The sequence below is a fragment of the Carassius carassius genome, chromosome 36 (assembly GCF_963082965.1).
Source record: "Carassius carassius chromosome 36, fCarCar2.1, whole genome shotgun sequence".
In the NCBI taxonomy this organism is placed as follows: domain Eukaryota; kingdom Metazoa; phylum Chordata; class Actinopteri; order Cypriniformes; family Cyprinidae; genus Carassius; species Carassius carassius.
The window spans coordinates 117,501-130,000 of record NC_081790.1 but is presented as its reverse complement, the minus strand read 5'-3'; the positions used below and the strand labels follow the sequence as shown (position 1 = coordinate 130,000).

The 12,500-nt window shown below is 38.6% G+C and overlaps 2 protein-coding genes across 4 annotated transcripts in view; both read left to right on the top strand.

Annotated features, from left to right (window-relative positions):
• LOC132116848 (zinc finger protein 462-like) overlaps nt 1–2,172 on the top strand; it is a 34,214-nt gene extending 32,042 nt beyond the window's left edge. For all 3 annotated transcript variants that reach the window (XM_059525711.1, XM_059525712.1, XM_059525710.1), the window contains exons 10-13: nt 239–447; nt 520–853; nt 930–1,017; nt 1,664–2,172. In XM_059525711.1, coding sequence (XP_059381694.1) covers nt 239–447; nt 520–853; nt 930–1,017; nt 1,664–1,853 — 821 coding nt within the window. In that variant the 3' untranslated portion in view covers nt 1,854–2,172. The remainder of the gene's footprint in view (nt 1–238; nt 448–519; nt 854–929; nt 1,018–1,663) is intronic.
• Nucleotides 2,173–5,330: 3,158 nt separating this feature from the next.
• Nucleotides 5,331–12,500, top strand: part of LOC132116859 (UV excision repair protein RAD23 homolog B-like) — a 15,851-nt gene continuing 8,681 nt past the window's right edge. The window contains exons 1-6 of the mRNA XM_059525722.1: nt 5,331–5,539; nt 9,518–9,599; nt 9,748–9,827; nt 10,676–10,842; nt 11,658–11,704; nt 11,793–11,920. Of these exons, the coding sequence (XP_059381705.1) occupies nt 5,342–5,539; nt 9,518–9,599; nt 9,748–9,827; nt 10,676–10,842; nt 11,658–11,704; nt 11,793–11,920 (702 nt within the window). The 5' untranslated portion in view covers nt 5,331–5,341. The remainder of the gene's footprint in view (nt 5,540–9,517; nt 9,600–9,747; nt 9,828–10,675; nt 10,843–11,657; nt 11,705–11,792; nt 11,921–12,500) is intronic.

Here is a 12,500-nt window from a genome sequence, read left to right as displayed (position 1 = left end):
TTGAGAAATAAGGTATTTAGTGCAAAAAAATAGGTAAAGTGCAAAAAAAAAGCAGGTGAGTAATATATGAACAAATCCTTCTATGAAAACAGTTTAGTGTATACAAGTGTTGTATTATTGTCTATTTCTACAAATACACCACTGAGTCTGTGCTGCAGGACACATGATTAATTATGCATGAGTGTGTGAAGATGATGTCGCTCATCAGAGTGTGATTGTGTTTTCTGACGGTTCTCAGAGGAGCGTGTGGTCCCGCTGGAGGTGTCCCGTCATCTGGAGGGTCTGGTGTATCGCTGTCATAAATGCACCTTCACCTGCTCCAGCGAGCAGAACCTCGAGCAGCACATCCAGAAACACCAGGAGCTGAAGCCCTACCAGTGCCAGCTCTGCTACTACGACAGCAGACTCCTGAACGAGCTGGAGATGCACCTGCAGCAGGAGCACAAGGTCTGTCCTCAGCCCTGGATCAGCATGATCTCAGTTAATGAGCTGTTACTCAGTCTAACCCGTCGTCTGCAGGTGATCCGAAACTTTGAGCTGGTGGGACGGGTGAACCTGGACCAGCTGGAGCTGATGAAGGACACGAGCAGCAGCGAGGAGGAGGAGGAGGAGAGAGAGGAAGAGCAGACTCTAGAGGAGGAGGAGGAGCTGAGGGAGGAGGAGGAGGAGCTAATGAAGGAGGAGGAGGAGCTGATGGAGGAGGAGGAGGAGCTAATGAAGGAGGAGGAGGAACTGAGGGAGGAGGAGGAGCTAATGGAGGAGGAGGAGGAGCTGAGGGAGGAGGACGAAGAAGAGGAGGAGAAGCGTCCAGAGAGCAGTCAGACCGAGGTGACAGGTAACACTCTTCAGACATGTGTAGCTGTTGACAGATCAGTTGAGGACGTGTCCTCGCAGGAAGTCAGAGCATGTGTTTCGTTGTGTTTTCTCAGGCGTCGTCAAACGCTATCCGTGTGAGTTCTGCGGCCGCAGCTTCTCGCTCCGCTCCGAATGGGAGCGACACGTGCTTCGACACGGCATGTGAGTCTCCACATCCACAGTTTTCAATACAACGATGGCTGTATCTTTTGTCTTTTATCTCATCAATAGTTCCGGTCCTTGATTCTGATTGGTTGAACCACGTTTGAACCTTTGTTTACTTCTGTGTGTTGCTCGGCAACCACTTTGTAGCAACCACGCCTGACTCTGAGGAGCTACATTGTTTGGTGGAAGAATACTGTTGTTATTAATATCATTACACTTTATTTGCTCTGTTTTATTTTGTGAAACTTTAGTACGTATATGGAATAACCATTTTATAAAAGCAATAAGCCCCAAGAAGCCGTGGTTTACAGTGGATTTATAACGGCACTTTGCTTCACGTCGTAATAGCTGTTATAAATTCACTGTAAACCACTTTATTGCTTTAAAAAACCTGCTGGGCTAAGATATATTATAATTTTTATGACTTTAGAAATATGTTAATTTAGTATCACAATTGTGACCGACCATAAAACAAAATTTTTCACAAACTTATCCAAAAGAAGTGCAAAAAATTATTATTGATTATTTCAAAGCATCACTAGTGACACATCACTTGAATATTTTCATGTCTGGGCAAAATTTGGGATTAAACGTGTTAACCCTTACAATAGTAACGAATGAGTTAAATCTGTTTGTGTTTCAGGACTGTTAACGGAAGCAAGAAAGACAGCAGTCCTGTGTCCTCGTCAGCGCTGCCTCTGATTGGTCCAGCAGCTGTGATTGACAGAGGGCTGGACCTATCCAGTAACACTGTGGATCAGTCTGACCAATCCAAGAGTCTGATTCAGACCAATGAAGAAGAAAAGACGCTGGAGACCAAAAACGGCCCTTAGGAGCGAAACGAACGCTGTTGAGAATGTGATGCGATCCGTTGTTTCGTCTGTCTGTTCATCATTTGTTTTGTTGCAGAACAACATCGGCTGCTTCTTGAGTTTTTGGTTTAAAAAGCTAGATTTGTGGAATGTGATGATCCAGGTTTAGAGTATCGCTAGATGTTGGTGTTTCACGTTTGTTCAGTTGCTGAATCTTACACTGAATTTTACAAAGTGTGACTTGGTCCCTCAGGACAGATGTTGATATATTGGTAACCAATAGTGAATGAAACCGTGAGCCGATATTCCGCTCGAATCGCGAGTCCCTCCGTTCAGAGATTTTAACTTCCTTTGCACTTTTCGTTACATTCATTTATTAAACGTAAGCATACGTGAGAATCGCATGTCTTCCGTCGTACACGCTGATAGTCTTGAAGACAATCAGTGTCGTGATTCACGTCCGTTTCAAACGAGAGACGATCCATCCGGAAGCTTCTCGGCCGGCAGAGGGGACTCGGAGTCGCTCGGAACGTCGCCTGACGGTTTCTGTTTTTTACATTTTAGCCTTGTGTTAATCTTCCTGTAGCTGAATTCCTTGAGGAATAGTTGACATCTTATTAATCTAGATCGTTTGATTCTTTGAGACATGATTTTAGAGTATCAACACTTGCCCCACAAACTCGTAGCAAATTGCTACTTTGGACGATTTCGGCCACTTCCGGCTCGTCTTGCACTTCCGCTTCACTTTAATAACGATTAACGTTTTGGGCATCGATGGATCACAATCACGTGTTTCTGCCACTCTCTGCTGATTGGACGATTCTATCCATCCGTTTAAAGGAAAATGACTGGTTCAAAACACACTCACTATAATATTTACACCTGAATGTAAGATTAATGTTTTTGAATTGCAGTTTTAACATAAACTAATAAACGTATTGTGATGCATGCTTGTCAATCCTACAGACATCAAACAGGTCCGATTTATCCGTGTTCATTTAGTATTATTGTGATATAGATTGTATATATAAATATTTTTATATATTTTTTTTTCCTGTTTGTTTATTTTATTAATTATTGCTTTTTCTGGTGCATCTTCATTAAAAAAAAAACATTTTTATTTAAGTTTTAGCTTAATTTTATTACATCAGGTTAAACTAAATGAAAAAAAATAACAAAATCATGACAAAAAATATAAGAGAATATTTGGGATTGATTGAACTTAATCATTTTTAGAAACAGCATAAATATGTTTTAATCTGTAGAATAAATATTACATTTATTCAGTTAAAATGAATGAACATGGCTTAATATGACTAGCTGTTGAACAAGCAATATTTAGTTAGTTTAAAATTTAGTTTAAAACTGTATTTTATTGATGCTGAATATATATAAATGTGGCTACTGAGTGTCTAAAACACATTTATTATTCATTATTATTATTAATATGTTATTTTATTACTAAAATTACAGAAATCTGACCAGTTTTTAGTCATGCATGGCTGACAAATATGCATCACATAAATGTTATTAGTTTGTTAACTGTGTAGATTTTATATGCAATTCAAATACATAAATATGAAATTTAGGACTATGCATTTTATTTTGACAAGCAGCTGTGAGATTTCCCCAGACATGCTAAAATACATCTGTGTTTGGCACTGGAACAAAGACACGTGATTCGCTCTTACCATGCTTCACTGAAGCTGAAGGACGAGTGAAGACAGCTGTGATTCTGGGATGTTGAGCAGAACGAGACTGCGAGGTGTGATGGAAGCTGCTGCTCCAAACCCCAAAGCCTTACACACTGTTCCCTTCTGGATCCACCAATCTCCATCATCCCAATCATCACACCAAAACTGAAAGCAAAGTGTCGCTTCCCAAAGTCTTTCCTGAGCAATGGCCCAGATGCATTCTGGGAAACCTGCATGATGTTTTGCAGCCGTGTATAAACTCGATGTGAAAGTGTTGGAAACTGTGGATTCTGTTTCAGAAAGGGGTCTGTTCCTTTAAGTGTTGTTCTGATATTTAATATTAACAAAAAAAAAAGAGAGAAGAATGAAAAAATACAAATCAATAGAAGACGTTTCTTTTGTTTTTTAGCTCTCCACTGTTCAAAGCTGTTGTAAATTGTGTGGTTAAGAATAAAAAACACAATAAAAAGCTCTTTTGTACCCTCCATGTCCTTCATAAGGAGTAGAGAAGCATCAGATATAAGCTTTTAAGATCACACTGGATCTGTACATAGACGCGCTTCAGTTTCTCTGCTTGCCCTTTAATTCATCAGCCTTTCTTCTGATGCTTTCTGACGGAGGCTTGTGACGCTTGTTTACAGCTTTATTCCTTTGATTTCTCTATCTTCTGTAAATATTGTAATTCATCGTCTTTTTTTAACTTGGTAATAAAGTTATCAGATAACCTAAGCGCGCTCACTTCTGTTGTTTTCTGCTCAGGGCTTGAATACACCTCGTCTGTGATGATCTTTTACATTTCTGAATTAAAATCAGCGCTTTGTGGTCAGAAATATCAAGAAGGTGACACTGTCCTGAAATGCACATCAAAACAATTAGAATAATTCTTGTGTGGATTGATTGATTTATTGATTTATTTTTACAATATCATGTATAATAGTGAATCGGGTTTTTTTTTAATACAACATAGAGTTAGGTGCACATATATATATATATGTGTGTGTGTGTGTGTGTGTGTGTGTGTGTGCATGGACCTAACTTCTAAATAAAATTAACATTTTAATTAAAATATTAATTAATTATTTAATGTTTATTGAAATGTATTGATTCTCACCAGAAGCCTATTAAATACATGAACGACAATAAATGAGGGAAAAATATTACAAGATCGGTTATAAAATGATCTTTTGATCATCTTTTATGATATGATATAGAAAAACATTTGTGTGTGTGTGTGTGTGTGTGTGTGTTTTATGTTTCCCTATTAGATTTAATGTTTTATTTAAAACAAATGATTGATCGATAACTGTTTTATTTCCTATCTGGTGTTATCTATATGCTTTATTTTTTAAGATTAACAGTTTTTTCCAAGGCATTGTTAGATGCAAGTGTCATAACTGTTTGATTTCAAAATCAGTAGCTATTAAACTGTTTCTTGTTATGGTTTTAAACCTGTTTTTGATAGTAATCAGTGTGTTGAGTAATTCTGAAAGCTTAACCCTGCCTGCTTAACATGTCCGAGAATTATTAAGTTGAAAACATTATAAATTTAGAAAAGTAATCAAATGCAATCAGTTACATCATTTTAATAGAGTATGCTAATTAGAATAATTACACTACTTATAACATTTTAGATAGGGTAACTTGTAACCTATTATATTTCCAAAGTAGCCTTCCCAACACTGTACATCCGCTTCTACTTCCTGCTTTCTTCTGTAGTCATGAAAAGCAAGAAAAACACGATATCCCATCAGCGCTCTCGCTCGCGCTTGCAGTGACGCAAACGCGTCGGCGCGTGGCGCACGCCCAGTGCGGCGTATGGGGGACGTTCCGTCGAGTGTTTACGCGCGTAATGGCGGCGGACAGGCTGTGATGAGCCTCGGCGGAGAAACACAGCCAGCGATCAGCCCTCGGTCAGTTTCCACAGCGGCGACACGGAAGAACACGAACATGCAGATCACGCTGAAAACCCTCCAGCAACAGACGTTCAAAATCGACATCGATGCGGAGGAGACGGTGAGAGAAGGGCGCGTGAGGGCAGCGCGATGCTAACGGCTAACGGCTTTCTGTCAGCGATGTCAATAAAACACAGTAACACTCCCGTCAAATCACGTAAATACGCTGCGATTACTCTGTAGCTTTAAATAAACTTTTAACACTAGTTGCTGTTTGCGCTTCTCGCTGTTTACGGAGTTCTGGGAAGGTTTTAGCATTAGCTCGTTAGCTTCTCATAAAATGAGTTTTTAATTTCACCAAGACGGGATAAAAGCTGTCTACGTGAGACATAAGAGTAGTACAGGCACTCCAAAATCACCATAATCATCATTTAATCAGCGTTATGACATATTGGTCGTGTCAAACAGACAGTTAAAGAGTAATTATTGTGTTTTAGCAAGTCATGCTGTAGTGTTATAAAGGTTATTACTCGTGTGTGTGTGTGTGGGAGAGAGAGAGCACGGTGTGTATCTGCTCTATGAACATGATTCATGTGATTTCTGATATGACTGAGGTGTGTGATTGAACACGAGGAGAGCTCCACTGATGGCTCGATGTTTCTGATCATGTGTCACACAGTTCATGTGTTCATCCTCTTCTCTGAGAGTGTCTTCTGGATGAACACTGTCTGTTAGATCTGCTTCAGTCTGGCCTCAGGAACTGTTCTTCATATTACAGTGTTGTTGAATCCGCTTCTTCTGCTTGAACTGATGATAACTCTTGTAAGTCTGTTTGGGGATGTTTGGGTGTTAAAGGGGTTGTTCACCCATAAATTCAAGTCAGTAAATGACAGAATTTTCCTGACTTTCAGGTTCCTATTGACTTTCATACATTAGTAGCAAACTGCTAAAGTCAATATTGACCTTTTGGTTTGCCAACATTTGTCGTACACTACCAGTCAAGTTATTGAACAGTTAGATTTTTATTGTTTTTAAAGAAGTCTCTTCTGCTCACCAAGACTGCATTTATTTGATTCAAAATACTGCAAAGACTGTAATATTGTCAAATATTACTATTTAAAATAACTTCTGTCTGTGTGAATCTGTGTTAAAGTGTAATGTATTTCTGTATTTTCAGCATCATTCCTCCAGTCTTCAGTGTCACATGATCTTCAGAAATCAGAATAATATGATGATTTACTGCTCAAGAAACATTTCTGATTATTATCAACACAGTTGAGTGCATTTGTTTCAGGTTTCTTTGATGAATAGAAAGATCCAAAGATCAGCATTTATCTGAAACAAAAAGATTTTGTAACATTATACACTATTCCATTCAAAACCTTGGAGTCAAGTATAATGTTTTATAGATAGTAATACTTTCATTTAGCAAGGATGCATAAAATTGATCAAAAGTGATGACAAAGACATTTATAGTGTTAAATCAAAGACAGATAAATCAAAGAAACCTGAAAGAATTATACTCTGCTGTTTTCAACAAAATAATAATAATAAATGTTTATTCAGCAGCAAATCAGAATATCATAATGAATTCTGAAGGGAGTAATGATGCTTAAATTCAGGAATAAATCAAATTTAAATAGAAAACAATAAATAAACTCAAATAAATTCAGGCTTTGTGAGCAGAAGAGACGTCCTTAAAAACATGAAATATCTTACTGTTCATAAACTCTTGACGGGAATTTGATATTTTAATTTGTGTTTAATAGAAAAAAGAAACTCATTCAGGTTTGGAGCGACTTCACAGTGAATAAATGATGACAGAATTGTGTTTTTGTGTGAACGTCTCTTTAAACATTGACCGTTTACAGAAGAGGTTTTTACTTTGACCCTTCTGCCCATAAAATATCGGATCTGGGACAAACGACATGTGTGCTGTTAAATAAGACGTGCTCCTCGTGGGATGAGGTCAAGGGTCACAGGTCAGCCGGACCTTCAGGAAGGAAGACACTCGTGGGTTTAGTGCACACTTCCTGTTTATCAGACCTCTCTGAACGGCTTCTTCTTAGAAATACTCATACTCAGGAAAAGTAATATGCGATGCTAAGATTAGAGCCCGACCGATATATCGGCCGATATAAGCTAATTGCATTTAAATCGGCATCGCATTTATAACGGCCGATGAAACAAGAGAAACAGAGTCTCATGCTTCACTCATGTTATGAGTGTTGCATAGTGTGCCCACCAGAGGGAGCTCTGCAGCTCCAGAGTTAACAACAGCACCAGAAGTCCACTACAGAAGAAAGCGATCAACTGTTTTGACGGTGAGTCTGTCGTTCGTCATGTGAAATGATTGTAGATTTAGTTCATACCCTGTATATAAAAACTGTGTGGTAGTTCTAGCTAACGGTCCTATCATTATCACTTCTAAATATTCTGTAACATCACTTACAGCCGCTAATGCATTGCTATATTAGATTAGCCACAAAGCTAATACCATGTTTATCAGTAGAAGAGCGCGAACGTTAATAGGAGGTCAAACTATAACGTTAGCGTTTAACTTATTCTTATTCTATTGCGGTGTGTTTCCCACATAATGACCGCGTAATTGGGCCTTTCACACAGGACGCGGTATGCACGGCGCTTGCCGCTGGGTTCAGTGTTGCCCTTCAGATACAACGCGATTTGCGCTGCGCTATGGCATAGGCGGAGTTTTAAAAACGTTTAGCGGGAGCTCTTTCATAGTCTGTTCCTCCACCTTTCGGTCAGGAGCAAACATGTATCTGTCCCGTTGTAAGAAGCGAGCGATAGCGCTAGTCCTGCTGATGAGAATTAAGAGAGAAGCAAGGAAGAAGAGGCTACCCTCAGGTCCAGAGAACAATTTGGTGAATTCAGGCTGGTTACGTTACTCTAACGCTAATAGCTTCCTTTTTAGCAGGCCCCTTAAATGCTTGCTATTAACTTGTTTGAAGGTGGTTCTTCTCAAAATTGACAGCGGTGTGTTCATGACACTAACGTTAACCATTCAACTTCGAATTGATTCCGTAATCTTCCGGTAATAGTAGGCAAGACGATGTTTTGATTCAGACTGCACAAAGAGAAGAGGAGAAGATATACGGGTCTGTTGTGAATGTGTCTGTGAGAGCAAATATAGTGTAGTTACAGTAACTACAGTAGGTGCGTCAGAAATGATTAAACCAGAGGGGACATGTAAATAAATGTGAGCTGAACAAGCGCTTATTTTTTTTTTTTACATATTGTTTCAAAGCAGCTTTACAGACATAACAGGAAAATGTTGAAATAATATTGTTAAATATAAGTAGGTAATACCTATTGCTTGACAAATAATATATATATATATATATTTCTGATTTTTGCCTATGTAGGAGATCCCAGTTTATTATTATTATAATTCTAATGATACATGGTGATATTATTAATACACATGCTTATTCTTTCTCCGTCTCTCTTTCTGCCTACAGATGGCTGAAAAAGGTGAATGCTGTAGCAGCAAAGTGTGGGACTACTTCTGCAAATACTTTAACTTTAGTATTATAATTTATTTACAGTAAACACACAGACTGTTAAAACCAGCTTCAACTGGAAGAAAGTAAAAGTGTTAAATGTTTAAAACCAGACTGTTTTTTGATCATTAAAAAACATATACTTTTGATGTGCAATTGTTTAGTCATTGAGACTGTAATCTAAGGCTTTTTTTTAACATAATGCCTTCTGGAAAATGGTTTATACAGCCCACATACATAGAACAGGCAGATATTTTGCTATTGAATGTTGTGTAAGTGCAGTTTATAGGAAATGGGTCTAATATCCAGATTATTTTTTAAAATCAAAATATCGGCTTATAAATCGGCTCTTTTCGAGTTAATATCGGCATCGGCCCCCAAAAATCCATATGGGTCGGGCTCTAGCTAAGATCTTCATTTGAACAACTTTAAAGATGATTTTCTCAGTATTTCGATTGTTTTTCTCCCTCAGATGTTCAGATATGGTCCTGGTTTTCCAGGGTTCCAGCGGTGTGTGCTGCTTTGCTCTCTCGGATCAGACTCTGACTAGTTTTCTCCCTGTCTGTCTGTCACAGGTGAAGGCCCTGAAGGAGAGGATCGAGGTTGAGAAGGGGAGAGATCAGTTCCCTGTGGCGGGGCAGAAGCTGATATATGCAGGTACGTCGTCAGCGCTCGATGCGGTGTGTGTTTCCAGCTGTGTGACGCTCAGGATCTGTCCTCAGGTTGTTCTGTGTGATCGTGTACAGTTCATTCTGACCGGTTGATGAGTGACTGCTCCTTTATCTGCATTATTCTGTCCCTGCAGGAAAAATCCTGAGCGATGACACGGCTCTCAAGGAGTACAAGATCGATGAGAAGAACTTTGTGGTGGTGATGGTAGCAAAGGTGAGGCATTATTAGTCGTATCACCATCTGCTGCAGAGACACCAAACACTGAAGGATTCAAGAGCACGTCTGAATACATGCCTTTAGTTACTTAGAGATGGTTTTTGCATCTAAATCAAACGTCATGTGCAATTGCTTGTCTATGAAATCTGTTAGTTTCCCTTTTTTATTGTTTCTGGGTTCTGTTTTAATGGTTATATTCAATTTAGTGAACAAAAAACTTGTGTAATTAATTGAAATCATGGAACTTTTTTGTCATGCATTTTTACAGAAATGTAATAAAGGTTCAATAGAAATGACATTTCTAGGGCCCTGTGAAAATGGTTTTATGTTTCCATAAGTCTGTTTGATTTCCCCAAGCTCTTTGTTTTCTGTTTTATGGTTTTAATGGTTTTATTCAATTAGAATAATCAAAAGGTGTCTAATCAAGTGAATTCATCAAACTTTTATTTGTTTTAATCTTCTTGGATTAATGGTTTAATGTGCATGTATTGCATCAAAATGTTAATATTAAAATTAAATAAAAAAATTATTGAATCTTTTAGAATGCAATCAAATGAAAATGTTGAAACTCCTTTTATTTTTGGCAAACAAGGTGCAGCACAACAGTTTTTTTTATTTATGTATTTTTTACTTAAAGCTTGGAAGATCAGTTTTTGTTCCATACTGTGATTTGATTGTGTTCAGCTTACTTTTGAGTCCTGATTTATTCTGCTGATGATTTCTCACTGTCTTTATGGCCCTCACTCTAGACTAAACTGTTTTCAGATGTCTGTTTGCTGATGAGTTTGTAGAAGTGTACTACAGAGTATTCCTCACTGAACTCTGAACAGATGTTTCTCCTGCAGCCCAAAGCATGTCCTGCATCGCTCCCTTCACCTGCTGCTCCAGCGGTCAGCACAGAGTCCTCCAGCACTACCCCAGCCCTGACCCCTTCATCAGAAACACAGTCTGAGAGCAGGACTGAAGAGGAGAAGCCCCCCAGCGGTGCGGAGACCTCCTCTACACCCGCCAGGTGAACACACCATCACAACTCAAACGAACAACATCAAACACTGGGCCGAAAACTGAACGCCAAACACGGGTTTTTCAATGTATTATGCTGTTTGTTTTATCATTGCATACATGAAATAGCCAAAATGTGCTTTTTACAGTTTTATCTTGCTTTTCAAAGAAAAATCAGTTACAAAACTATTTAAAAATATTAACCTAACACTCCAGCAGACATCATACCAACAAAGCCCAATTTAACTTAAAATTAATAAGTTAATAAAATAATATTTTTGAGACCCCCTTCTTGAATCAGACATGTATTTTCTTTATCAGCCTTCTTGAGCAGAAGAGACTTCTTTAAAACATTCAAAATATTACTGATCCTAATTCGAACGCTGTGTGAATGTTACAATAAGTGTATTAATAGAGCTGTTGTAATTATTAGCGTTATTATCGTCTTATATTTTACAGAACAACAGTAAAATGAGATTACTAACCCGGGCGCGAGAGTAAGGAGTGGCCGATGGCCTGGGGTCAGTGTGAAAGACACTCGTATCACAACGCTTGATCATGTGCATGTGTGCTCTTAAGACTTCTTCATTTAAGAATTCAATATAAAAACAATAAAGGCATAATCTGAAGAACTAAGCCTTGTATTGATATTTTCTAACAGCCCTAGTGTTAATACAAACAGCGCTGCTGTGTTTACAGCGGTAACCAAGGAAACGCTGTATCCAGGACTAAATGTATTTAGAATAAAGGATATTTCAGAACGTAATATCAGACTAATATCTTTCCGGTGTGCTCATAGTTTGTGTGTTTTCCTCCTGTTTGCAGTTCTTTGCTGAATGCAGACATCTTTGAAGAGGCGACGGCAGCGCTGGGTAAAGGATGTTCATTATTCTCCATGTTCATGATTCAGTAGTGATCTCTGCGGGATGAAGTGAGTGTGTGTGTGTTGTGCGTGTGCAGTGACGGGTCAGTCCTACGAGAACATGGTGACAGAGATCATGCTGATGGGATACAAGAGAGAGCGAGTGGTGGCCGCACTGAGAGCCAGTTTCAACAACCCTGACCGCGCCGTGGAGTACCTGCTCACGGTGAGACACCGACCGACCGTCTGATCATAACACCACACGTGTCCTGTGATGAGCTCCGGTTACAGGGGAATGATCACACTTTCAGCAGTTGATTGTCATGTGTCTCGTCAGTAAAGCTGGTTCTGTGATCAGCGGTTAATGTCCATCACCTGCTTTCAAACGGAGCCGCACTTAATATACAGAGCCGTAGATCACTGACAAGCTACACATTATCAGGTTCATTATCGAAGGCGATTCATCTGGGATAATGAACCTGATAGTGTTGTCACGGTACCAAAATTTCAGTATTCGGTACCGATACCAGTGAAAATCCACGGTTCTCGGTACCAATTTCGGTACCAAAGCAAAACACAAAAATATGCTAATTAAAAAAAAAACTTTTTAGCACTAAAAATAAAAGCAATGCCATTCTTTATACTTATTTACAATTGTGTTTAAAGTTTTTCTACAAGTTATATAATTATGAAAAACAGTAAACAAGTTTCACCCAAATTTAATTTGTGAAATTTAAACGCATTTTATTTCTGGTAAATAAAGGGGATTTTTTATTAAAATTAAAACATGTAAGAAATATTGTGAT